We start from the raw sequence: 24,258 nt of genomic DNA on the forward strand, positions 1-24,258 counted from the left end.
TAAATAACTCTTTTTTTGGGGGGGGGGTATCGTTTTAATTTAATTGGAAGATTCTCGAGAAAACCCCTGTGGATGAACTACAGCTCCCATTGGTCCATTTCTTGCTCTGACTTCATAAGGCACCACTGTTAGGAAAGTTGTATTATTACACAGTCCCTGGCTGGGCTGTGATTGGTCCATTTCTTGCTCTGATCTCACAAGGCGCCATTCTGTGAGGTGAGCCCCCAAAAAGTATATATAGCCGCTGCAGGGGCCTAGATTTTTGTCCGCCTTACCCAGAGAGCACTCTTTTTGTGATCTGTGTAACTAGGACCGCAACTAGCCCTTTGCGCTCATTGCTGTTGCTTGTGCTTTTTCTTGGTTGTTTGTTTCTGGGTCTATTTGGTTTTTGCTTTTTCCCCATTTTGGTTAGTTTGTTGTTTTCCTCCTCGTTGTTGTTTTGCCCATTTGGCCTTTTTTTTGCAGTTTTCTTTATTTTGGCTTCCCCCACTCTAGTCAGCTAGCACACTCAGAGTATCAGCGTTCGAGGATTTAGTGGCTTTTCCTCTTTGTTGTTTTCTGCTTTATTGAGATAGAATTGCGGCTTTGCCTCTAGAGTAGTGAGAGTAGTTGGTGCTGTGTCTTAGTCAGCTGGGTAGTCAGTCCCCCGTGGTCCCTTTGTGTTGTAGGTAGTGCAGTGAGGGTCCGTGATTAGCTAGTGTGTGTCAAGCGAGTTAGGGAGTCGAGAGAGCGTAGTTAGGTGACGGGCATCATGGAAGGCCCCTTGGACTTCCATCCTCCTCTGGACGGGTTCCGCTTCGTGGACGTGCTCAGCCGGGGCGGCTTCGGCCTGGTGAAGCTGGCCCGGCACCTGGCGTCCGGCAAATACGTGGCCGTAAAGATCCTCCTGCAAGACGCCTCTCCCAGCAGCCCGCTGTCCGCGCATGGGGAAGCGGCCATCCTGAGGAGCCTGCGGCACAAGAACATCGTGCGGCTGCTGGCGGAGCGGCACACCAGGACGCACCTGTTCCTGGTCATGGAGCTGGCGACCAAGGGCTCGCTGGAGAGCTACGTGCTTGAGCAGGGCGGCCTGGTCGAGGCCGAGGCCAGGACCCTGTTCGGCCAGGCGCTGGCCGCCGTGAGCTACTGCCATGGCCAGCGCGTGGCACACCGGGACCTCAAGCTGGGCAACCTGCTGCTGGATGCCCACCTGAACCTCAAGCTGGCGGACTTCGGCCTGAGCCTGCGGCTGGAGCAGGGCACGCTGGTAAGGGGCTTCTGGGGGACCCCCGAGTACTGCGCCCCCGAGCTTTTCCTCGGGGAGGCCTACGACCCCTTTAAGGCCGACCTGTGGAGCCTGGGGGTGGTGCTGTTTGCCATGCTGGCGGCCAAGCTGCCCTTCCGCGGCAAGGACACGGAGGAGCTGCAGGACACGGTGCTGTGTGGCTGCTACATGCTGCCGTGTGCCGTCAGCCTGGCCCTGCAGGAGCTGCTGGCCTGGCTGCTCACTGTCGACGCCTCGGGGAGGCCCAGTGCGGAGGATGCCAGGACCCACTGGTGGTTCGGCCCCGGCCGAGAAGCCGCCCAGGAGGACGAGGAGGACACTGTCACCCTGCTGCAGCCCCTGGGTGTTCCCCGGGACTCGGAGGCCAAGGAGTACCTGGTGGGCCTCGGCCTGCTGCCAGGCACGGGGACCGAGGGGACGCCAGGCCCTCAGCCCTGCGGCCCCGAGGCCTTGCCCGAGTCCTTACAGGGCGGGGAGCAGCACCCCATAGAGAAGGACCCCTTGTCTCTGGTGTCAGTGTCCTGTGACAGCATGTCCGTCGACGTTTCCTCCGCACGAAGCGACTCCTCCGAGGCCTCCAGTGAGTCTTGCCCTCCCCCCTGCCTCGGGGCCTCCAGCAGCTGAGCCCAAGGCCCCCTGAGGTGACCCCACTCTTGACTCTCTCCTACCAGGCCAGCCACAGCAGCAGTGGAACCCGGCTTCCAGCGCCGCCCCCGACTCCTCCCAGGCCTCCAGTGAGTTGCCCTCTCCCCACATCCCCTGCCACTTCGGGGCCTCCAGGAGCTGAGCCCAAGGTCCCCTGAGGTGACCCACACTTGACTCTCTCCTACCAGGCCAGCCACAGCAGCAGTGGAGCCCTGCTCCCAGCGCAGCCCCCGACTCCTTCCAGGCCTCCAGTGAGTCTTGCCTTCTCCTCACATCCCCTGCCACTTTGGGGCCTACAGGAGCTGAGCCCAAGGTCCCCTGAGGTGACCCACACTTGACTCTCTCCTACTAGGCCAGCCACAGCAGCAGTGGAGCCCTGCTCCCAGCGCAGCCCCCGACTCCTCCCAGGCCTCCAGTGAGTTGCCCTCTCCCCACATCCCCTGCCACTTTGGGGCCTATAGGAGCTGAACCCAAGGCCCCCTGAGGTGACCCACTCTTGACTCTCTCATACCAGGCCAGCCTCAGCAGCAGTGGAGTCCTGCTCCCAGCGCCACCCCTCAGCCAGCCTCCAAAGCGTCGCCCTCCAGCCCCAGTACCGGGAGCCGCATGGACCTCACAGAGCCAGAAGCCGCCGCAGCAGCCCATGAGCCCGAGGACTCTGGGACCGCAGCCACCGCTGACAGCACAGACACCAAGGCCAGCGCCCAGGGCAAGAGGCAGGGCCGGCGCGGGGTCGGCAGGAGGATCCTCCGGTTCCTGCTGAGGGCGTGCTGCATCCTGCCGTCCCGAGGGAGCAGCCCTGGCCGCTGCTGCAGAGTGGTCCCCAAGTAGCCTCGCTCAGCCCCAGCCACCAGGAGCAATCCGCGGGCTGAGCCCACTGAAAGTTTTTCTATTCTAAGCATTTGCAAATGCTTCCCATGAATAAACTTCACCATGTGTGCATGGCTTTGGTCCCGTGTGATGTTTGGGTCCCTGTGTGCACCTTGGGGAGGTGATGGAGGTGACGGGCGGGTGGCTCTCACAGAAAGACAAACGCTGGGCGATCTCCCTGTGTGGGGATCACAGAAGGGGTGACATCATAGAAGTAGAGCCTAGAGTGACGGATCCCTGAGCCTGGGCTGGGGGAGGAGGGAGGGAGAGTCAGAGCTTCCATAGTGGCACAGGCACACGGGGGTTGGGGTCTGATGAAAAGTTGACGAACCAGGAGAAGAAGAAAATGGATCTGAAGCGCTGATGCCTCCTGGACCCTGGGGTGAAGCTGAACTTGACGCTCTAGCCTGCCAGGGCTTTCCGGGGACAAGCCCATGAACTCCTTTTCTTTCTTTCTTTTTTTTTTATTTTTTGACAGGCAGAGTGGACAGTGAGAGAGAGAGAGAGAGAGACAGAGAGAAAGGTCTTCCTTTGCCGTTGGTTCACCCTCTAATGGCCGCCGCGCTGTTCCGATGGCAGGAGCCAGGTGCTTCTCCTGGTCTCCCATGGGGTGCAGAGCCCAAACACTTGGGCCATCCTCCACTGCACTCCCTGGCCACAGCAGAGAGCTGGCCTGGAAGAGGGGCAACCGGGACAGGATCGGTGCCCCGACCGGGACTAGAACCGGTGTGCCGGCGCCGCAAGGCGGAGGATTAGCCTGTTGAGCCACGGCACCGGCCCATGAACTCCTTTTCATTCTCTAAACCTGCTTGCGGGGAGCTTGTCTTATTTCCATCCAGAATGCTGAAACTCTTCCTGTCTTTGTAGCTGGGAAGTTTCATTTTCCAGGCCTGTATCGAAAAGGGCGTCGTGCATTGGCAAGTGCGTCTAATTGGTCGTTCCTGGGTTCGTGAGGGAACGCCCGGGCTCTCCGGCATTGTCTACAGGGCCTCCAGGTTGAGGCGTGTGCTGATGTGGTGTCTGCTTCCTGCTAACGTTGCTTGCCTGTGTGGCCATTGCTGGATTTTTGTGGGAGGTCGTGGATTTGAACTGAGCATCAAGCCAGTCACTGGGCTTAGGTCAGCATAACTAACTCTTAAAATTCAAATAAAAAGACAGTCCAACTTCACAATGGCAAAAGCAGGACCGGCACTGGGGCCCTCTTTATGCAGGCATCTCCTATCAGAGTGCCAGTCTACAGCTTCCGAGCCAGCTCCCTATTCATACGCCTGAGAAAACACTGGATGATGGCCCAAGGATCTGCCAAATGGGAGACTTAGATGGAGCTCCTGGCTCCAGCCTGGCACAACCCTGGCCACTTCAGCCATCTGGGGAATGAAGCAGCTGGTGGAAGACTGGTCAATCTCCATGTCACTCTGCCTTTCCAGTAGATAATAAACCTTTTTAAAAAACAGGTAAAAGTATGTCTCCCAAAAATATACATGAGTGGCCAAAAAGCACATAAAAAGATGCCCACCATCATTAGCCGTTAGGAAAATTCAAATCAGAATGAGGCATCACTTTGCACCCACTAGGACAAGCACTGGCAAGTATGCAGAGAAATGGGAACATTCATAGACCACATCTCATGTACACCACAAAGTATGCTACTGATATGCGAGAAAGTCACAAGCAATATACAGAAATGTTGAAACCAGTAAATCCATTTCACAAAACCAAAACGTCCATATTCACTAACGAGCTCAAAAGCTGCACAAACCTCACAGGACTGCTGTGAGCAGGGCAGGTCCCACATCTTCCGAGCAAAAGCTCTCGAGTCAGCCGGGCTGAGCTCAGTTCTAGAGGGAAAGCCCCTAATGGCCTCAATTTCCAAACGGAAAACTGTCAGGCACTGAGCAAGCCCTCGGTCTGTAAGCACACAGGGCAAGTCCACCCCTCCCCAGTGCCTGTGCCTGCATCTCCGACAATAATGCTCATGTGCTTCCGCGTGGGCAATCAGCAGGCGCCCTCACACCCCCGGGGGAGCACACGGGCGTCCACAGGGAAACACTACTCACGCCGTCCAGCAGAGGTGCAGGAGGGCTGCGCGCCCCCGCCAGGGTCTGCCGCAGGAACTCGGCCCAGTCCGACACTTTGTCCCTGATGCCTGCGCCGGGGAGGGAACAAATGACAAATTAGGACAACGCCAGTCGCAGGCCCCAGAGAAACCAGGCAGCAGCAATGCTACGGAGGCGCACTCGCCATGTGAGGATCTGAGAGCCCCAGGTATTGCTGCCCTGAGAGCCTGAAAAGGTCGAACAAAATAAAAACACCCTTCTCTATTTTCTAGTTAGTTTATTAAGAGTTGTGTACAAAAAAAAAAAAAAAGTGAAAAGGTCCAAATCTGTATCAGTATAATTTTATCCAAGAGGTCCCTAATTTCCTTTCTTTTAATGCAAATTTTAAAACATGCTTAAAAAGTAGAGACAATCATGTAATGAATACAATGTCAGCCACAGCCACCTCAGGGTCCATCTGGTCCGCCCAGCCCTGGAGATGACAAACTACAACCTGTGTGCTCAACCTGGCCGATGCTGCTATAACACCCTCCGTGTGGACAGGGACCACAGGACACTCACCTGCTGGGCCCGGCTGATCATCCGCTAGCCTGGGCCTGTACCCACACCCCCCACCTCTACCCCATCAAGGGACACCTGGGGCTAATCCCAGTTACCGTAGTGTTTTAGCCATGTGTATGTCGGTGTATTTCTAAAAGAACATTCATTTTCTACATACCCATGAAAACATCACACCTTAAAAGAAATTCCTTAATATCAAATATTCAGTCTATATTCAAACTTCCTCAATGGTCTCATAAATGGTTTTTTCAATGTTTGATCAAATCAGGGTCCCCAAATAAGACCTACCACATTGCAAATGGTTAATAACAGCTCTCAAACTTCTTTTACTCTACAGGTTCCTTCTCCTCTCCTCTCCCCCGATTCTCTTCTACAGTGTATTTGAGACACTCTTTTTCCCTTATAAAGGTTGGCAGAGCCTGGTTTCATGGGTTGCCTGCTTGTGGAGACTAGTTGTTCCATGTATTTTCTGTAAGTCAGTATGTAGAACCAGAGGTCTGATTGAATCCAGTAAGTAGATCTTCTGTCTACTGGCTCACTTCCCAGATGGCCACAAGTCAGAGCTGAGCCAGGCCAGAGCCAGGAGCTTCCTCTGGGTCTCCTACGTGAGTGGCAGGGACCCAAGCACATGTGCCATCTTCCGCTGCTTTTCCCAGGCCATTAGAAGGGAGGTGGATCAGAAGTGGAGCAGCTGGGATACAAACTGGTGCCCATATGGGATGCCAGGTTTGCCCACTATGCCACAACACCATCCTCCAAATTCAGGTTTGACCATTTCTGGAGGGGTAGGGAGGACACAAATGTTTCTCCGTGGAGTTATGCCCTTCCATTAGGAGGCACAGAGGGCTAGGTGTCTCTCCGTGTGACATTAGCACATTACAGTGGTCACTACAGACATGCACTGATTCATCAGAGGTTCAAAATAGTGAATTCCATCATTGTTGTTGCTTTTTTTTTTTTCAAAGATTTATTTATTTATTTGAAAGTCAGAGTTAGAGAGAGAGGGACAGGCAGAGACAAAAGCTTTCCCATCTGCTGGTTCATTCCCCAGATGGCCCCTATGGTCAGGGCTGAGACAGGCCAAAGCCAGAAGCCAAGAGCTTCACTTGGCAGGGCCCCAAACACTTGGGTCATCTTCCACTGCTCTTCCCAGGCCACTAGCAGGAAGCTGGATTGGAAGTGGAACAGCATGGACACAAACCAGCATCCATCTGGGATCCTGGTGTTGAAGGTGGCAGCTTTACCTGCTACAGTGCCGGCCCCTGTTTCTTCTTTTACTAACTGAAATACTTCCATAGAGAAAAATCTGTCTTCATCAGCTACTTGATTACTCTGAAGTAGAGTTTACAAGCAGAAGGCATGATATATGCTTCATTCTCTATTCACTCCTCACATTTAGCAGCCGTGAATATAATCAGAGGCAGACGAATGGCGAAGTGGCTAAGACACTGCTTGGGATGCCTGCATCTCGTATCAGAGTGCCCGGGGTTCAAGTCTCAGCCCCACTCCAATGTCAGCTTCCTGCTAATGAGAGCTCTGGGAGGCAGCTGGTGATGGCTCAAATAATGGGGCTCCCACCACCCATATGAAAGACCCAGAATGAGTTCCTGGCTCTTGGCTTCCATCAGCTCCAGACCTGGTGGTGCAGACATCTGGGGAATGAACCAGCAGATGTAAAGTATATAAAATACTTAGACTGTTATAACAAACAAACTATGACACGCAAACATCCATTTCTGACTGCAGCAGGGCTCTCCCAGCTGGACAGGACATCAGCCACTGGTCACTGGCACTGCCAACTGGTCAACGACATCTTTTTTGGTTTGTGGCATGACGAGATGTTCTGCCCCAGTCCAGCAATGTTACTTTCCAAGGAGTCCCAATTCGTTTCAGTAAAAAGTATTCAGACAGCAGATCTGGGGTGCTGAGGTGCTCACTGCTACTGGGTTAGCGTTTGACACCTTTACCTTGTCTAGAACAATGTATTTCTTTTGCTGCTCTCCTTTTCTAAGAGGTAAATCACATCAGGATACTTCCAATACAGACTTGAAAGCATTTTTACTTGGGCTCATCTAAGTTATACTTCTTTTCTATCATGCTGAAAATCCTACTTCCATTCACAGCCTGCAGATGGACTTGGAGGGTGCCTGCTTCCTCTCCACCTCAGACTGCTCAGATGGCTATAAAGCACCGCCACATCCTATAACACTTTCCAATCTGATCTCCACCTTGCCCAGGTACACACACTGAGACTTCAGTTTCTCTTCTATTTGTGTTTGTCTATATATCTTTGCCCATCCTTTTATTCTTATTTATTTATTTGACAGGCAGAGTTAGACAGTGAGAGAGAGAAAGACAGAGAGAAAGGTCTTCCTTCTGTTGGTTCACCCGCCCCCAAATGGCCGCCACGGCCGGCGCACTGCGCCGATCTGAAGCCAGGAGCCAGGTGCTTCCTCCTGGTCTCCCATGTGGGTGCAGGGCCCAAGCACTTGGGCCATCCTCCACTGCCTTCCTGGGCCACAGCAGAGAGCTGGCCTGGAAGAGGAGCAACCGGGACAGAATCCGGCGCCTCGGGCCGGCGCTGTGGCTTAACAGGCTAATCCTCCACCTTGCGGCGCCGGCACACCGGGTTCTAGTCCCGGTCGGGGTGCCGGATTCTATCCCGGTTGCCCCTCTTCCAGGCCAGCTCTCTGCTATGGCCCGGGAAGGCAGTGGAGGATGGCCCAGGTCTTTGGGCCCTGCACCCGCATGGGAGACCAGGAGAAGCACCTGGCTCCTGGCTTCGGATCAGCACGACGCGCTGGCCGCAGCGGCCATTGGAGGGTGAACCAACGGCAAAAGGAAGACCTTTCTCTCTGTCTCTCTCTCTCACTGTCCACTCTGCCTGTCAAAAAATAAAAAAAAAATTAAAAAAAAAAAAAAAAAAGGCCGGCGCCGTGGCTCAACAGGCTAATCCTCCGCCTTGCGGCGCCGGCACACCGGGTTCTAGTCCCGGTCGGGGCACCGATCCTGTCCCGGTTGCCCCTCTTCCAGGCCAGCTCTCTGCTGTGGCCAGGGAGTGCAGTGGAGGATGGCCCAAGTGTTTGGGCTCTGCACCCCATGGGAGACCAGGAGAAGCACCTGGCTCCTGCCATCGGAACAGTGCGGTGCGCCGGCCGCAGCGCGCTACCGCGGCGGCCATTAGAGGGTGAACCAACGGCAAAGGAAGACCTTTCTCTCTGTCTCTCTCTCTCTCTCACTGTCCACTCTGCCTGTCAAAAAAAAAAAAAAAGAATCCGGCGCCTCGACCGAGACTAGAACCCTGAGTGCTGGCGGCACAGGCGGAGGATTAGCCTAGTGAGCTGTGGCGCCGGCCTTTTTATTTTCAAGTCCCCTATGATCTCCCTATTTAAGTATGTGTCCTGTACATGAGATAGAAACAGCTCTGCTGTGTAAGGGAACCTGAATTTTCTTTTAAAGATTTATTTATTCGAGAGGCAGAGTTACAGACAGAGAGGGAGAAACAGAAAGGCGTTCCATCCTCTGGTTCACTCTCCAAATGGTTACAATGGCTGCAGCTGGAATGATCCAAAGGCAGATGCCTGGAGCTTCTTCGGAGTCTCCCACATGGGTGCAGGGACCCAAGCATTTGAGTCATCTTCCACGGCTTTCCCAGGGCATTAGCAGGGATCTGGTTTGGAAGTGAAGCAACTGGGACTCAAACTGGCACTCATAGGGGATGCCAGTGCCACAGGTGGAAGTTCAGCCTACTACACCACAGTGCCAGCGCCCTGCTGTTTTTAATTTTCAATGGAAGAGTAAATCCATTATTAACATTACTGACTGATATCATCAGTAAGCATGGCCTCAATTCTGTCCTGCTGATAAACGTGACACAAATCATTCGTGTGCCTGCAGTCTTTGACCATGGGACCTATCCTATTCACACACTTACTTTCCCTTTTTAAATTTATCTTTTGCATTTAGAAAGGTTTTTATCTGCTACTTGGCCTGGCTTAGCCCCAGTTGCTGTGGGCATTTGGGGAGTGAATCAGTGGACAGATGATCTCTCTCTGTCCCTCTGCGTTTCAAATACTTAATTTTTTAAGGTCGACACCAAGAAAGACAATAAGGGGTGGGCGTTTGGCACAGAGCTAAGATGCTGTTTGGGACACCTGCATCCCGCTTTGTAGTGCCTGGTTCACGTCACAGCTCTGCTCCCGATCCCAACTTCCTGCTGATGTGCACCTGGGAGGCAGCAGGGCACGACTCAAATGCTTGGGTCCCTGCCACCACACGGGACAGAGATTGAGTTTCTGGTTTCCAGGCCTAAATGTTGCAGTCATTTGGAGAGTGAACCAGGACATGGTAGATACCCCTCTGCCTGTCTCTGTCTCTGCTCCTGTCAAGTAAATAAAAATATTTTTTAATTATAAAGAGAAAGATTAAGAAAACTAAAAAGACATGACAACTAAAGGCAATGTGATCCTAGACTGGACCCTGGGCCAGCAGAAGAAGTGGGCACAGGAGCAGCACTGGGAGAACTGGTTAGACCTTCCAAACTCTGAGTCACGGAAGACCAAGGCAGCCCGAGGCACCATCCCAGACAGGGGCTGGCATGAAAACTGAATGCCAACATACTGCAGTGCTGGCATCCCACATGGGCACCGGTTCAAGTCCCAGCCGCTCCACTTCTGATCCAGCTCTCTGCTATGGCTTGGGAAAGCAGTAGAAGATGGCCAAGTCCTGATGGCCCCCTCACAGGAGCTCCTGGCTTCTGGCTTTGGATCGGTGCAGCTCCAACCACTGCAGCCAACTGGGGAGTGAACCAGTGCATGGAAGATCTCTCTGTCTCTCCCCTGTCTATAATTCTGCCTCTCAAGTAAATAAATAAATCTTTTAAAAAAAGAAGATGGAGAAGAAAACAGCAGGAGAGCAAGGCATGTGTTATTCCCTATTTAATGTCTTCATTCAAACTCACCCTGAGGAAGCTGGGTGAGCCTGTGACAGGGCCCACTCTGCGCCTCCTTCACAAGAACCTCATTACCTTCCGGGGCTTCCAGGGTCTTCTTGTTCTGCTCACACCAGCCGATGGGGTAGAGGCCAGCCTTCCTGATGTCGCACCAGAAGTCAGCGCGCCGGTCCTCGCCATAGCCATCGTAGCGCAGGAGCAGCAGCTGCTCGCAGGTCGTGATGACGGTGGCCACCCAGTAGGCCTCCGGCTCCGTCCGCACAGCCACCTCCAGCTTCATCCCCGGGGCAAAGCCGTTCTGCAAGCGCGTGTCCACCTGAGGAGAGGCAACAAGCGGCTGGCGGGGCACCTCTCTGCTCCGCAGTCTCTTTAAGACTTGTAATTCTGAACCGCTGAGCACCACAAAATGCCATCGAGACAAAAACCCGGGAAACTCCAATTCTAACTCCCAGGAGCGAAACGGAACGGAGCAGCTGCAGAGACGCCTGTTAGCGGACCCCGGCTCTCCTCACTGCCCAGCTCCCACTGGCCGCCCTTGGGGGACCACAGGCGCCGGGCCAGTTTCCTCTCTCAGGAAGTGTCCTCAGATGAAAACTGAGGGGTCAGCGATCCTGCAAGACCTCGTGTGTACATGAGCCTGAGGAAGTCAGGGCACTGTGAGTGACGAGGGACTCGGACCAGTCCTACACGATGCTGCAGACACAAGGGCAACTACAGAAGTCAGTTTCAGAATGCAGCACGGCTCCCTCGGCAATGTGCTGGCCGCAGACGGCAGGGGGCGGGTCTGTGTGAGCCGGCTTAGCCAGGGGCACAGAACACGGCGCGGGGGCTGCCGGGACCAGAGGCACGGGGAAGCTGTTACTTAACAGCCCAGTTCCTGTGAGGACGAAGAACATTCTGCCCACGCCTGCTGAGTGCCACTGCTACAACTCAGAAGGCACGAGGACGGTCAACTTCACAGGTATTTTACCAAAATGAGCTTTTCAAAGACTTAGTGATCACTAAGGGGTTTCAATGTGCACACTTCCTTAAACACAGTCTATCTACAAAGAATATGCGGCCACTTCACATGCTGTATAAAGTTCTCAGAACCAATTTTCCTTCTACCCTTTGTGTTATTATAGCTGTAAGCACACGATGTATTTCTGTTATTTTTGCTTCCAAGATACTTCTAGGGATACTGAAATTAAGAAAAGGTGAATTTTCTACCTACTTACATCTTCGCTGTTTCCCATAACTTTTTATTTCTTTATGCAGATCTAACTTCCTAACTTATACCAAATTCCTTTGGCCATAGAGCTTCCCTTTAAAAAAAAAAAAAAAAAAAGATTGATTTACTCATTTGAAAGTCAGAGTTACAGAGAGAGAAGAGATGCAGAGAGAGAGAGAGGTCTTCCATCCACTGGTTCACTCCCCAGTTGGCCACAATGGCCAGAGCTGGGCCAATCCAAAGCCAGGAGCCAGGAGGTTCCTCCAGGTCTCCCACATGGGAGCAGGAGCCCAAGGACTTGAGCCATCTTCTACTGCTTTCCCAGGCCACAGCAGAGAGCTGGATCAGAAGGGGAGTAGCTGGGACTCGAACCGGCGCTCATATGAGATGCCGGCACGGCAGGCTTTACCCTCTACACCACAGCACCAGCCCCAGAGCTTCCTTTCATGTTCTTGTAGTGCAGGTCTCCTGGTAATGGCTTTTCTAAAGTTTTTTTGTTTGTTTATTTATGTGAGAGGCAGAGAGACAGAGCTCCTATCTACTTATCTACTCCCCAAATACCCACAGTGCACCCTGGGTGAGGCCACAGCCAGGACCCGGGACTCACTCCAGGTCTCCCCCGTGGGTGGCAGAGGCCCAGTCACTCAGGTCATCACCACTGCCCCCTAGGGTCTGCCTTAGCAGAAGGTTGGCACCGGGAGCCGGAGCTGGGCCCTGAACCCAGGCACCCCAAGCTGGGACACAGCTGTCTTAAACAGCGTCTTAACCATTAGGCCAAAAGCGATGGCAGAAGTTTCTTTTCACTTCACTGGAAAAAAAATATTTCTTCTCCACTTTTGGATGGAATTGTCGCTGGGGATAGAACTCTGGGCTGATGGGCTTGCTTTCTTTGACTGCTGTGAACATCTTACTGCACTGTCTCCTAGGCTGCCTAGCTCCTGAAAAGGTTTGCTGTAATGCTCATCTTCATTCCTCTGCCCATCACCCGTGTTACCCTGCTTTCCACCTCTGGCTTTTCGTCCCCTTCTTTCTGCTTCCAGCTCTGCTGACAGCCCCTTTCTGTTCCAGCATGTTCTCCAACTCTTCTGCCAGGGCTATGAATGTACTAATCGCAATTATGTGGAACCCCAAGGGTTCCAACATCTGAGTCACAGGAGCCTGGTTCTGTCGACTGCTTTGTCTCTTGACCAGTCTTTCTCTGTCTTCTTAAAGTGGTACACCTGCAGCTGGTTGAAAGTCAGTCATGGGGGCTGGTGCTGTGGTGTAGTGGGTAAAGCTGCCACCTGCAGTGCCAGGATCCCACACGGGCACCAGTTTGCATCCTGGCTGCTCCACTTCTGATCCAGCTTCCAGCTAATGGTCTGGAAAAGCAATGGAAAATGGCCCAAGTCCTTGGGCCCCTGCACCCGCATGGGAGACCTGGAAGAAGCTCCTGGCTCCTGGCTTTGGACCAGCTCAGCTATGGCCATTGTGGCCGTTTGGAGAGTGAACCAGAAGATGGAAGAGTTCTCTGTCTCTCTCTCCCTCTGTCTCTAACTCTACCTCTTAAATAAATAAATAAATAAAACCTTTAAAAAAAAATACACACTTTGGGAAGACAGAAACATTTAGAACAGAGGTAACTGGGTTAAACAAGGCCACAGGGCAGAGCCCTGGTCCACCACAGTTAGCATCCTGAGAGGGAGAGACAGCACCTCTCTCCCTCTCTGTTATGCAAGGACACGGCAAGGGGGCCATCGGCAAGGCAGGAAGGGAGCCTTCTCCAGGAGCCTCCACACAACCCAGCCTCCGACTTTCCGTCTCCAGCCTGTGGCATTTTGTTATGGCAGCTCCAGCAAACAAAGACCACACATGAAATAATTAGTTTTAGAAGCAATAATTTCATGTGTCATAAAGAATTTAGGGTAAACAGGTTAAAAACCAAATCTACATATACAAATCTACATTACTAACATAAATTATTAATAAAATTTGGGGCATCATCTTATATTCTAAAGTCATCACACAGCACATATGCTGTCCACTGAGAAAGCAATAAACTGTGCTGTCAGGGCCCCAGATCAGGCTACTGACACACAGCATGGGACAGAGCCCTGCTCTGCTCAACACGAGGGGAAGGACAGAGCGCTGCTGACACGAGGAAGTGTAAAACACAAGAAAGCAAAAATACAAGAAAATTAACAACTTAATTTATGAGGCTTTTTGGAAAACACAAACGAACATTTATACTGACCAAAAAGCTAAGTAAGTCCTACTTGAGGAGCCAAAAATACAGTAGACACAGAAAGATTTCAGAATATGTCATTTTCTGTTGGGGGTGAAGGCAGGAGGAAGAAAGAGATAAAACATTTAAGTTCTTTCAAGTGCCCCAATTTAAAACAGTGCTGAATTCTCTAATGTTGGGTACAGTGATCCAGAGGAGAGGGGTGCAGCCAGTAAAGCAAAGGGGTCTGCTCACATGTTTAAAGGACCCGTAGGGAACAGCTGTGGACCCAGTCTCTTCTAGGTAATCTTCCCAGCTTAACTCCACTTCTTCCATACCAGATCCAGCATCTGGAATTAGGAGCAAAACAAGACACAAAAACAGGTGAATCTCAGTTAAAGCAAGCTCAAAGCATGAAAACATAAAATTGGTAAGCCTTCCTTACACAATGTATTTCAGGCAAGTTAACTAGCTTAACACCAAAGCATAAGGTGGGTTTTTTTGTTTGTTTGTTTGTTTGTTTTTGTTTTTTAATTTATTTGACAGGTAGAGGAGTTACAGACAGTGAGAGAGAGACAGACAGAAAGGTCTTCCTTCTGTTGGTTCACCCCGCTATGGCCGCCACGGCTGGCACTGCACTGATCTGAAGCCAGGAGCCAGGCGCTTCCTCCTGGTCTCCCATGCGGGTGCAGGGCCCAAGCACCTGGGCTATCCTCCACTGCCCTCCTGGGCCACAGCAGAGAGCTGGACTGGAAGAAGAGCAACTGGGACTAGAACCCGGCACCCATATGAGATGCCGGTGCCACAGGCGGAGGATTAACCAAGTGAGCCAGGGTGCCGGCCCCCCAGTATAAGGTGTTTTCTGAAGGGCAGGTTCCTTAGTGCACTGACTATGAATGAATCCAAATAGAACAGCAGGTGGACATGCCATCTGCACAGCAGAAGAAGGTCACGGAAACACACACATAGTTAGTGGGAGTGTAAACTGTTGCAACCCCTGGGAACCATAATTTAGTTTCTAACACCAAAGATTAAGGAGACACTTAATAGGCATTTCAAACTTTCAACCCGATTCATTCTTAGTACACCCCAACTGTGCAAGATACTACTAGTCAACATTTTAGCTCAACCTAAAAAATGTGAAGTTATCCTTGCTTTTCTCTTCTTCCACAACTTATATCCAATCCAGAAAAACAAACAAACAAACAAAAAAAAAACCTCTATAGACAATGCCTCAAAAAAAAAAAAAATCTAAAATCTAATCATTTCTCACTTGATTGGCAAGCTCAAGTCCAAGGCCTAATCACAGTATCTTTTACCTTTCAATTATACTTAAAACGTAGGAGCCGGTGCTGTTGCATAGTGGGTTAAACCTCCACCTGTGGCGCCAGCATCCCATATGGGTGCCAGTTCGAGTCCTGGCTGCTCCTCTTTCGATCCATCTCTGTGCTATGGCCTGGGAGAGCAGTAGAGGATGGCCCAAGTCCTTGTGTTCCTGCACCCATGTGGGAGACCTGGAAGAAGCTGGTTCCTGGCTTCAGATAGGTGCAGCTTCGGCCATTTGGGGAGTGAACCAGCAGATGGAGGACCTTTTTCTGTCTCTCCCTCTCACTATCTGTGACTCTACCTCTCAAATAAATAAATAAATCTTTAAAAAACACATACACACAAAGTCTTTGGGAGATCACAAGGGCCCTACACTCTCTGACCCAGCTACTTCCCCTTCCTCTCTGTCTCCAACCCAATCCTCATGGCTCTCTGCCCTCGGGGTTCCTCACCACCCAGCCTTGGCTGTTCCCTGAGCTCCTGCACCGTAGTTGTGGATCATAGTTGCATTTCACCCAAGTTTCTGCTTCAGAAAAGCCTTGCCCCTGTGCCCACCTGATGAGGGCTCTGCTCCCACTGTCCCCGTGGACTCCAGTCCCACTTGATAAGCTGACATCTGTCTTTCCATCTTCCCTCCTACACCATAGGCTACACGCCACTACTCTGTCACCCAGACAGTAATCTAGTACATTCCTGCTTCCGTCAGCTCCTGGAGAGCAGTGATGGGTTTCTGCTGTTGCTGCTCACTGACATTCCTCTGCCCAGAACAACGACTGTTAGGTTGTTAAGGAAAGCCTTAAATAGTTACTGAATGAGTAAACCCTAGGCAAACCCTCGATCCATGTAAACACAAGGTGGCGCGGCAAACAGGGGGATGCTGTCCACAGCACTGCTTGTAACAGCAACAAACTGAAAGCAATCAGTAGGAGAATAAATTACACAGTTCTTCAATGAAATACTACTATACAGCAAGGGAAATGAATGAGCCAGTGTAGACTTACATAAACTTCAAAAGCAGACATCAAGTAGAAAAGCCAAGTGTAGAGTGAAAAGCACAGCTAGAAACAATTTAGCCTTCAAAACAAAACTCTGCAGCACAATGTTTATGAATATATGCATATTCAGATAAGTAGAAAAACAGGGACGGGAAGAAGATAGTTCAACCTCAGTGTTACCACTGGGGGTGGAGAAAAGAACACAGAATCAGAAGGGAAGTACACATGGCGTTTAAACTGTATCGTGGAGCTGGTGCTGAGGTGCAGCAGGTAAAGCCGCACTTGTACCAGCATCCCATGTGGACGCTGGTTCAAGACCTGGCTGCTCCACTTCCCATCCAGCTCTCTGCTAGGGCTTGGGAAAGCAGCAAAGAATGGCCCAAATGCTTGGGCCGCTGCACCCACATGGGAGACCCAGAAGAAGCTCCTGGAATCACATTGCTGCAGCCAACTGAGAAGTGAACCTGTGGGTGGGGATGGAAGATTCTCTCTGCCTCTCTGCAACTCTTTCAAATAAATAAATAAACCTTTAAAAATAAACTATATTCTTTCTTTTTAAAAAAGGAAACATATAGAATAGACTTTGTGGTGGAGTTAAGGCGCTGCCTGGACTCTGGAATCCCATACTGCAGTGCCAGTTCAAGTCCCAGCTACTCTGCTTCTGGTCCGGCTGCCTGCTAATGCGTCTAGGAAGCAGCAGAGGACAGTACAAGTGCTTGAGTTACTGCCATCCCTGTGGGAAACCTCGAAAGGGCTCCTGGTTCCAGGCTGGGCCAGCATCAACTGTTGTAGCCATTGGGGGAGTGAAGCAATAGACAAATCTCTCTCTCTCTGCCTTTCACATAAATAATCTTTAACTTGTCTTACAAGTAAGTAAATAAATAAAAACAAAAACCACAACGGGGCTGGTGTGATGGTGCAGTGGGTTAAGTGGCCACCTGCAGACCCCAGCTACCCACCACATGTGGGAGCCCAAGATTCCAGGCTCCTGGCTTTGGCGTGGCTCAGAACTGGCTGTTGCAACCATTTAGAGAGTGAACCAGAAGATGGGAGCTCTCAACCTTTCAAATAAATAAAATAAATCTTTACCCAAAACAACTGGAACAAAATATAATCACACACATTACAATGTCTACTGCTGTGCCTCAAGTACAATTTGCTCCAGAACTCATGCAAGACTTTAAGTCCCAAAGCCACAGTGCCATGGCACTAAGGGGTGGAAACTTCACCCAGCTGTGTGTTTAGGAGGTGGCCCTCAGCACTGGGCGCACGCCCTCAGCGGTTCTCACGAGGGGGCTGTGCGGGGTTTGAGGCTGGGCCCCAGCCCCTCTCTCTGCTTCCTGGCTCATCAAGGGACCTTTCCCCATGTGTTCTGTGACGGCTTCCCACTGCCTCATCGGGCCACATCAACGTGGCTGCCCAAATCTGCACGTGAACCTCTCAGAATCAGAGCTAAATAAACATTTTCTCTTCACAAAGTTAGCTGCCTCAGGTAGTTCACTGCAGTGATGAAAAGCTGGTTAATACAGCTATTATCTGCAAAGCAGAAAACAGCAGGTGCGGGTGAGCAGGGAGGAGCTAGAACCCCTGCGCACTGCTGATGAGAACACAAAAAGCTGCAGCCACTCAAAAAAATTTTATAAAGATTTATTCATTTATTTGAAAGGCACTCTCTCTCTCACTCTGCCTCTCCTCTCTCTGTGAAACTCTGGCTTTCAAGAAGCCAGGAGCTTCATCCGGGGCTCCCACATGGGAACAGGGGCTCAAGCACTTGGACCATCTTCCCACTGCTTTCTCAGGCACAGCAGCAGGGAGCTGGACTGCATGCCTGCACTGCAGCCAGGGTGGCTTAACCTGCTGTGCCACAGCCCCAGTCCCCACCTCCCTCAAAAGACTTTTTTTGTTATCACATCGTCCAGTAACTGGACTTCTGAATATGTAAGAATTAAAAGCAGCAACCCAAACACAGATGTGTACATGCATGGTCACAGCAGCAATATTCACAATACCCAAAAGAAGGTGGAAGCAACCCAAGCGTCTGTTGACAGATGAATGGAAAAACCAAACATGGTGTGTCCATACAGTGGACTACCGTTACGACACAGACGACCCCAGTGACACTTTAAGTGAAACAAAGCTAGTCACAAAGAGTCAAAAGCCAGATGTTACGTAACTGCACTTACATGAGGTATCTAAGAGTAATCAAAGTCAGAGAGAGACAAACAAAATACAGTGGTGGTTACAGGGCAGCCCCTGCAGGGGAAAGGCAATGTATTAATGAGAAGAGATTCAGACTTACAAGACGAAAAAAGTTTTGGTGACTGATGGCACTGACAGTTGTAAAACAATGTGAATGAATTTAATGCCACTGAACTAGCCAGTTAAAAAGAGTGAATGGGGGCCAGCACTGTGGCATAGTGGGTAAAGCTGCTGCCTGCAGTGCCAGCATCCCATATGGGTGCCAGTTTGAGAACCAGCTCTTCCAATCCAGCTCTCTGCTATGGTCCGGGAAAGCAGTGGAAAATGGCCCAAGTATCTGAGCCCCTGCACCCATGTGGGAGACCTGGAAGAAGCTCCTGGCTCCTGGCTTTGGATCTGCCCAGCTCTGGCTGTTACGGCCATTGGGGGAGTGAACCAGCAGATTGAAGACCTTTCTGTCTCTCCCTCTGTCTGTAACTCTACCTCTCAAATAATAAAATCTTGAAAAAAAGAGAGAAATGTAAACTAAAGCAACACCAGCACTTAAGTTAATGGTTCAGATGTCCACATCATGGGTGCCTGGATTTGAGTTCAGCTCCTAGAGGGCCTCAGCTTCGGAATTCCAGTTTCCTGCAAGCACAGACGCGGGGGGAAGAAGCAGGTGAAGGACCACCCAGTCGGGTTCCTGCAACCCACAGAGGAGACCTAGACTGAGTTCCCAGCTTCGGGCTTCAGCACCCACCCCCAGTTGTTTCAGGCATTTGGGGAGTGAACTAGCAGATGGAGGAAAGCTCTCTCGCTCACACATGTTCTCTCTCTCTCAAGTAAAATTAAAACAAAAACTACACTAAGATATCAGAGAGGAAAAAATTCCCCAGTTTGACAATAAACTGTACAGTGAGGCTGTAGTTAAGCAGGTAAAGCATATGACACAATCCCTATGGGAGAAAATTTGGCAACATCTAGCAAAATTACATATGTATTTATCCTTTTATCCAGCAATCCCACTTCTAGGAATCTTTCACACAGATATGCTGGCAAAACTGCAAACAGACATATGTACAAAGCTATTCATTGCAGCACTATTTGTAACACCAAGACTGGAAATAATCCACATGTCTATCAACGCTGAACTGTCTAGATAAATATAGCACACACATCCAGGACTGCACAGCTCTGGAAAGCAATGTGAGCTCTGCGCACTGCCGTGCAAGGAGCGCCAAAGTAGGTGAAGACACAGTGCAGAGCAGGCTGGGTTTTTTTTTTTTTTCTAACTCTATTTTAGTATAAGACAGAAGAGATATGACTCTACATATGTACACACACACATTTTTTTATTTAAAAAAATGAACAACAGGAAGAATTAGTTAAAAAGTAATACAACTCATTATATAAACAGAGGAGAAAAAGCACTAATAGGACCAGGCTGACAGTGGCCTTCTTGCCACATAATTTAATCTTGAGGTAGGCAGATACCTGAAACAATCCAGGAACATAATTAAATCAAAAGAAAGAGATTCCAAAAAAAAAAAAAAAAAGAAAGAAAGAAATTCCAAAGATTGCACATGGATGAATGAAAACAAATGAGCCTAACTATTCATGGAAAAACACAAAGAAAACATGGTTTCTTTAGGTCACATTAAAATATAATACTATGGGAGCCGGCGCTGTGGTGTAGCGGGTAAAGCTGCCGCCTGTAGTGCCAGCATCCCATATGGGCACCAGTTCGAGACCCGGCTGCTCCACTTCCGATCCAGCTCACTGCTATGGCCTGGGAAAGCAGCAGAGGATGGCCCAAGTACTTGGGCTCCCGCACCCATGTGGGAGACCTAGAAGAAGCTCCTGGCCCAGCCCCTGCTGTTGCAGCCATTTTGGGGAGTGAACCAGTGGATGAAAGATCTCTCTGTGTCTCTTCCTCTCTCTGTAACTCTGCCTTTCAAACAAAAAATTCAATAAATAAAATTAAAAAATAAATTAACCAGAGGCACAGAACTAAGAGGCACCTGTGCAAAGACAAGCTACTGAGCTGTGGTTACTGCAAGCTGCAGCACTTCTCTTCCCTGTGTTTCCACCTCAAAAAGGAAATCTTAGAATTGAACATGCAGTAACCAAATTGAAAAGCAAAGCTCACTAGCAGAATGAAGTCACGGAGGAAAGCCCAAGTAACACTGAAGACAGAACGACAGAGAACACTCAACCTGGACCCTCAGGAGCAAAGGGAGCAAAGGCAGAGCCTGAGAGACAGGGGCAATCCCAGGAAAGCTGACGATTGTTCCGAGGAAGTTCCAGAAGCGAACGAGGGTGGGCTGGGAAAGTCTGCAGAAACAGCGCCTAAAGACTTCCCACGTCTGGCGGAAGGCGGCCGCCGACAGTGTCAAGGAGCTGGGAAACCCCAAATAGAACAAACCCAAGGGAGTTCATGGAAGTCAAATGTCTGAAAACTAAAGACAAAGGAAAATCAACTCGAAAGCAACAAGAGAAACAACATCTCACCTAAAGAGTGCCGAGGCCTCAGGACAGCCTGGGAGAGGCCCAGCTACAGGTCTCCCATGGAAGCCAGAAGGGGGCAGCGCGACACCTCTCAGGTGTGGAAAGAGCTCTCAATAGAATTCTGCACCCTTCCATCATGAGTGCGGAAATCAACGCGTTCTCACACGACAGCAAAGTAGGAAAATCTGTCACCAACAGACCCACCCCAAAAATGCTAAAGGAAATTCTCTAAGCAGAAATTAAAGGAGAAATCTTGGAAACTCAGGAAAGAATAAAAGATAACCGAGTGAAATTATGAATTTTATGGTACATTTTCCTTCTCTTTTGTGTTCTAAATTATGTTTGACACTTTAAGGAAAACTGTGAACTAATGTGTTTCTCAAAGTATACAGAGAAAATACGTGAGGCAGTTATAGGGGCTGGTGGTGTGGCGTGGCACGTAAAGTTGCAGCCTGCGACACCAGCATCCCATATAGCTAATGGTTTAAGTCCCGGCTGCTCCATTTCAAATCGAGCTCCCTGCTAATGTGCCTGGGAAAGCAGAGGAAGATGGCTCAAGTCCTCAGGCACCCACATGGGAGATCCAAAAGAGGCTTTTGGCTCTTGGCTTTCAGTCTGGCCCTGCCGTGGCTGTTCTAGCCATTTGGGGAGTGAACCAGCGGATGGAAGTGGTCTCTCTTTCTCTATATAACTCTACCTTTCAAATAAAATAATATATAATAATACATAATAAATATAGTGTAATATATATAAAAATAATGTTTTAATACCTGGAGCAACCAGAGTAAGCTAGGAAAAGGGATACTCTCAAAAACAGACTAATCAAAATAGAATTCTAAAAAAAGTAAACAAGCAAATCTCATTAAAGAAGGCAAAAGGACAGAAAAACAAGAAGGAAAAACAGAAAAGAATAGACATGAGCCCTAACATCAGCATTTAGATCAGGTATATTAAACATGGCCACATTATCCTATTATAAGAAACTTACCTCCAATATAATGATGGTGGCAGGCAGAAAAAACAAATTAGTCATACTAAAATTAATCAAACGAGAACACAAACAGGTGAATCCATTGAGACAGAAAGTACGTTAATGACTGCCAGAGCTCCGCAGAACAGGAAACAGCTGCTAATGGTTTATTTTGGGGCGAGATGAAAATGCTGTGAAATTAGATAGCAGGAGCGGTTCCAGAGCTTCCTGAATGTCCTGAACCCACTGAAGTGTGACTTCCGGAAGGATGAGTTTCATGGCATGTGGATTATACTTTGAAAAAACCATATTTCAGGGGGCCAGTGCCGTGGCATAGCAGGTAAAGCTGCCGCCTTCGGTGCCAGCATCCCATGTGGGCACCAGTTCTAGTTCTGGCTGCTCTACTTCTGATCCAGCTCTGCTATGGCCTGGGAAAACAGTGAAAGATGGCCCAAGTGCTTGGGCCCCAGCACCCACGTGGGAGACCCAGAAGAAGCTCCTGGCTCCTGGCTTCAGATGGTCCCAGCTCCTGCTATTGTGGACATCTGGGGAATGAACCAGCAGACAGAAGACCTCTCTCTTTCTCTCTGCCTCTGCCTCTCAAATAAATAAATATCTTTAAAAAATACTTCAATAAATTTGTTTTAAAAAACAAGACCTCAACAGTGGAAAACAATCTTCAGTGATTAAAAAAACTTATTAACAATGAGTCAGAGACATGAACAGACAGCTCATCAAAGATGACACAGAAACGCCAGCAAAACACACGTGAAGATGTTCGGAGCCACTGGCCCTTACGCTCAGCTGTCACTGCCTCACCACCAGAACAGCTTAGGTGAAAATCACAGCAACCCCGCACGGCCACTGCGGAGTGCAGCTGCTTTATGAAAGCTGTGATCTGGCAACTGCACTCCTGAGCATCGATCCCAGAAAAACAGAACAGCACGCCTATGACTGCCTGCAGCAACTTATTTGGGGCTTTTAATAACTTTTTTAAAAAAAGGTTTATTTTTATTTGAAAGGCAGAGTTACACACACACACACACACACACACAGGTCTTCCATCCACTAGTTCACTGCCCAGATGGCTGCAATGGCCAAGGCTGCGCTGATCTGAAGCCAGGAGCTGGAGCTGCTTCTGGGTCTCCCACGTGAATGCAGGGGAGACCTTCTACTGCTTTCCCAGGCCATAACAGAGAGCTGGATCACAAGTGGAGCAGCTGGGTGTTGAACCAGTGCCCATATGGGATGCCAGCACTGCCGGCAGCAGTTTTGCCTGCTATGCCACAGCGCCGGCCACTGTAGCAACTTATTTGTTAACAGCCCAAATCTAGAAACCACCAAAGTGTACCACACCGATGACTGGCTAAGTGAGCTACAGGATATCCAGGGACCAGCACCTAGTCATTATCAGCTACTGGGGCCATGCTGTCCTGCAGTGGGTTAAAGCCCTGGCCTGCAGCACCCACATCCCATGAGTTCGAACCAGTTTGAGTCTTGGCTGTTACACGTCTGGTCCAGCTCCTTGCTAACACCCCTGGGAAAGCAGTGGAAGATGGCCTAAGTTTTGGGCCCCTACACCCACATGGGTGACCCAGATTAAGCTCCTGGCTTCAGATTGGTTCAGCTATGGCCATTTTGGGGAGTGAACAAGTGGATGGAAGAACTCTCTTTGTAACTCTTTCAAATAAATAAAATAAATCTTTAAAAAAAAAAAAAAAAAAAGCAGCCGGCGCCGCAGCTCAATAGGCTAATACTCTGCCTTGCGGCACCAGCACACCGGGTTCTAGTCCCGGTCGGGGCGCCGGATTCTGTCCCAGTTGCCCCTCTTCCAGGCCAGCTCTCTGCTGTGGCCCGGGAGTGCTGCTGCCTGGGAGTGCAGTGGAGGATGGCCCAAGTGCTTGGGCCCTGCACCCCATAGGAGACCCGGAGAAGCACCTGGCTCCTGCCTTCGGATCAGCGCGGTAGGCCAGCCACAGCGCACCGGCTGCGGCGGCCATTGGAGAGTGAACCAACGGCAAAATGAAGACCTTTCTCTCTGTCTCTCTCTCTCTTACTGTCCACTCTGCCTGTCAAAAAAAAAAAAAAAAAAAAAAAAGCTACCCACATACACAAGCTCTGATGGATCTCAAGGGCAGCATTTTCCAAGTCATACACCATGTGATTCTATTTATAAACATTCTCCAAGTGACAAAATTACAGAGACACAGAGCAGATTAATAGTTGCCTGGAGTCAAGGAAGCTGGAGAGGAGGGACAGGTGTGGGAGCTCTCTGTGCTCACCGACTGGCCTTCCATCTCACCGGAGGAGGTGGTTACAGACACGCATGGGACAAAACGACATGCAGCTCCACACACTTTATAACAACAACAATTTCCTGAATTTTGTATCACAGTCAGTATTATAATTAAATGGGATTTAATTAATGGGAGAAACTGGGTGAAAGAAATATGGGACCTGTCAGTAATATTTTTGCAACCTTCTGTGAATCCATAATTTTTTTAATAAAAAAGATTT

General features: G+C 50.0%; 1 protein-coding gene across 1 annotated transcript in view; it reads right to left on the bottom strand.

Annotated features, from left to right (window-relative positions):
- SFMBT1 (Scm like with four mbt domains 1) overlaps positions 1-24,258 on the bottom strand; it is a 130,442-nt gene that overhangs the window by 35,972 nt on the left and 70,212 nt on the right. Inside the window, exons 3-5 of the mRNA XM_062201083.1 lie at positions 14,017-14,111; positions 10,424-10,664; positions 4,837-4,925 (exon numbers count right to left, since the gene is read on the bottom strand). Of these exons, the coding sequence (XP_062057067.1) occupies positions 4,837-4,925; positions 10,424-10,664; positions 14,017-14,111 (425 nt within the window). The remainder of the gene's footprint in view (positions 1-4,836; positions 4,926-10,423; positions 10,665-14,016; positions 14,112-24,258) is intronic.

The sequence above is a fragment of the Lepus europaeus genome, chromosome 9, assembly GCF_033115175.1.
Source record: "Lepus europaeus isolate LE1 chromosome 9, mLepTim1.pri, whole genome shotgun sequence".
In the NCBI taxonomy this organism is placed as follows: domain Eukaryota; kingdom Metazoa; phylum Chordata; class Mammalia; order Lagomorpha; family Leporidae; genus Lepus; species Lepus europaeus.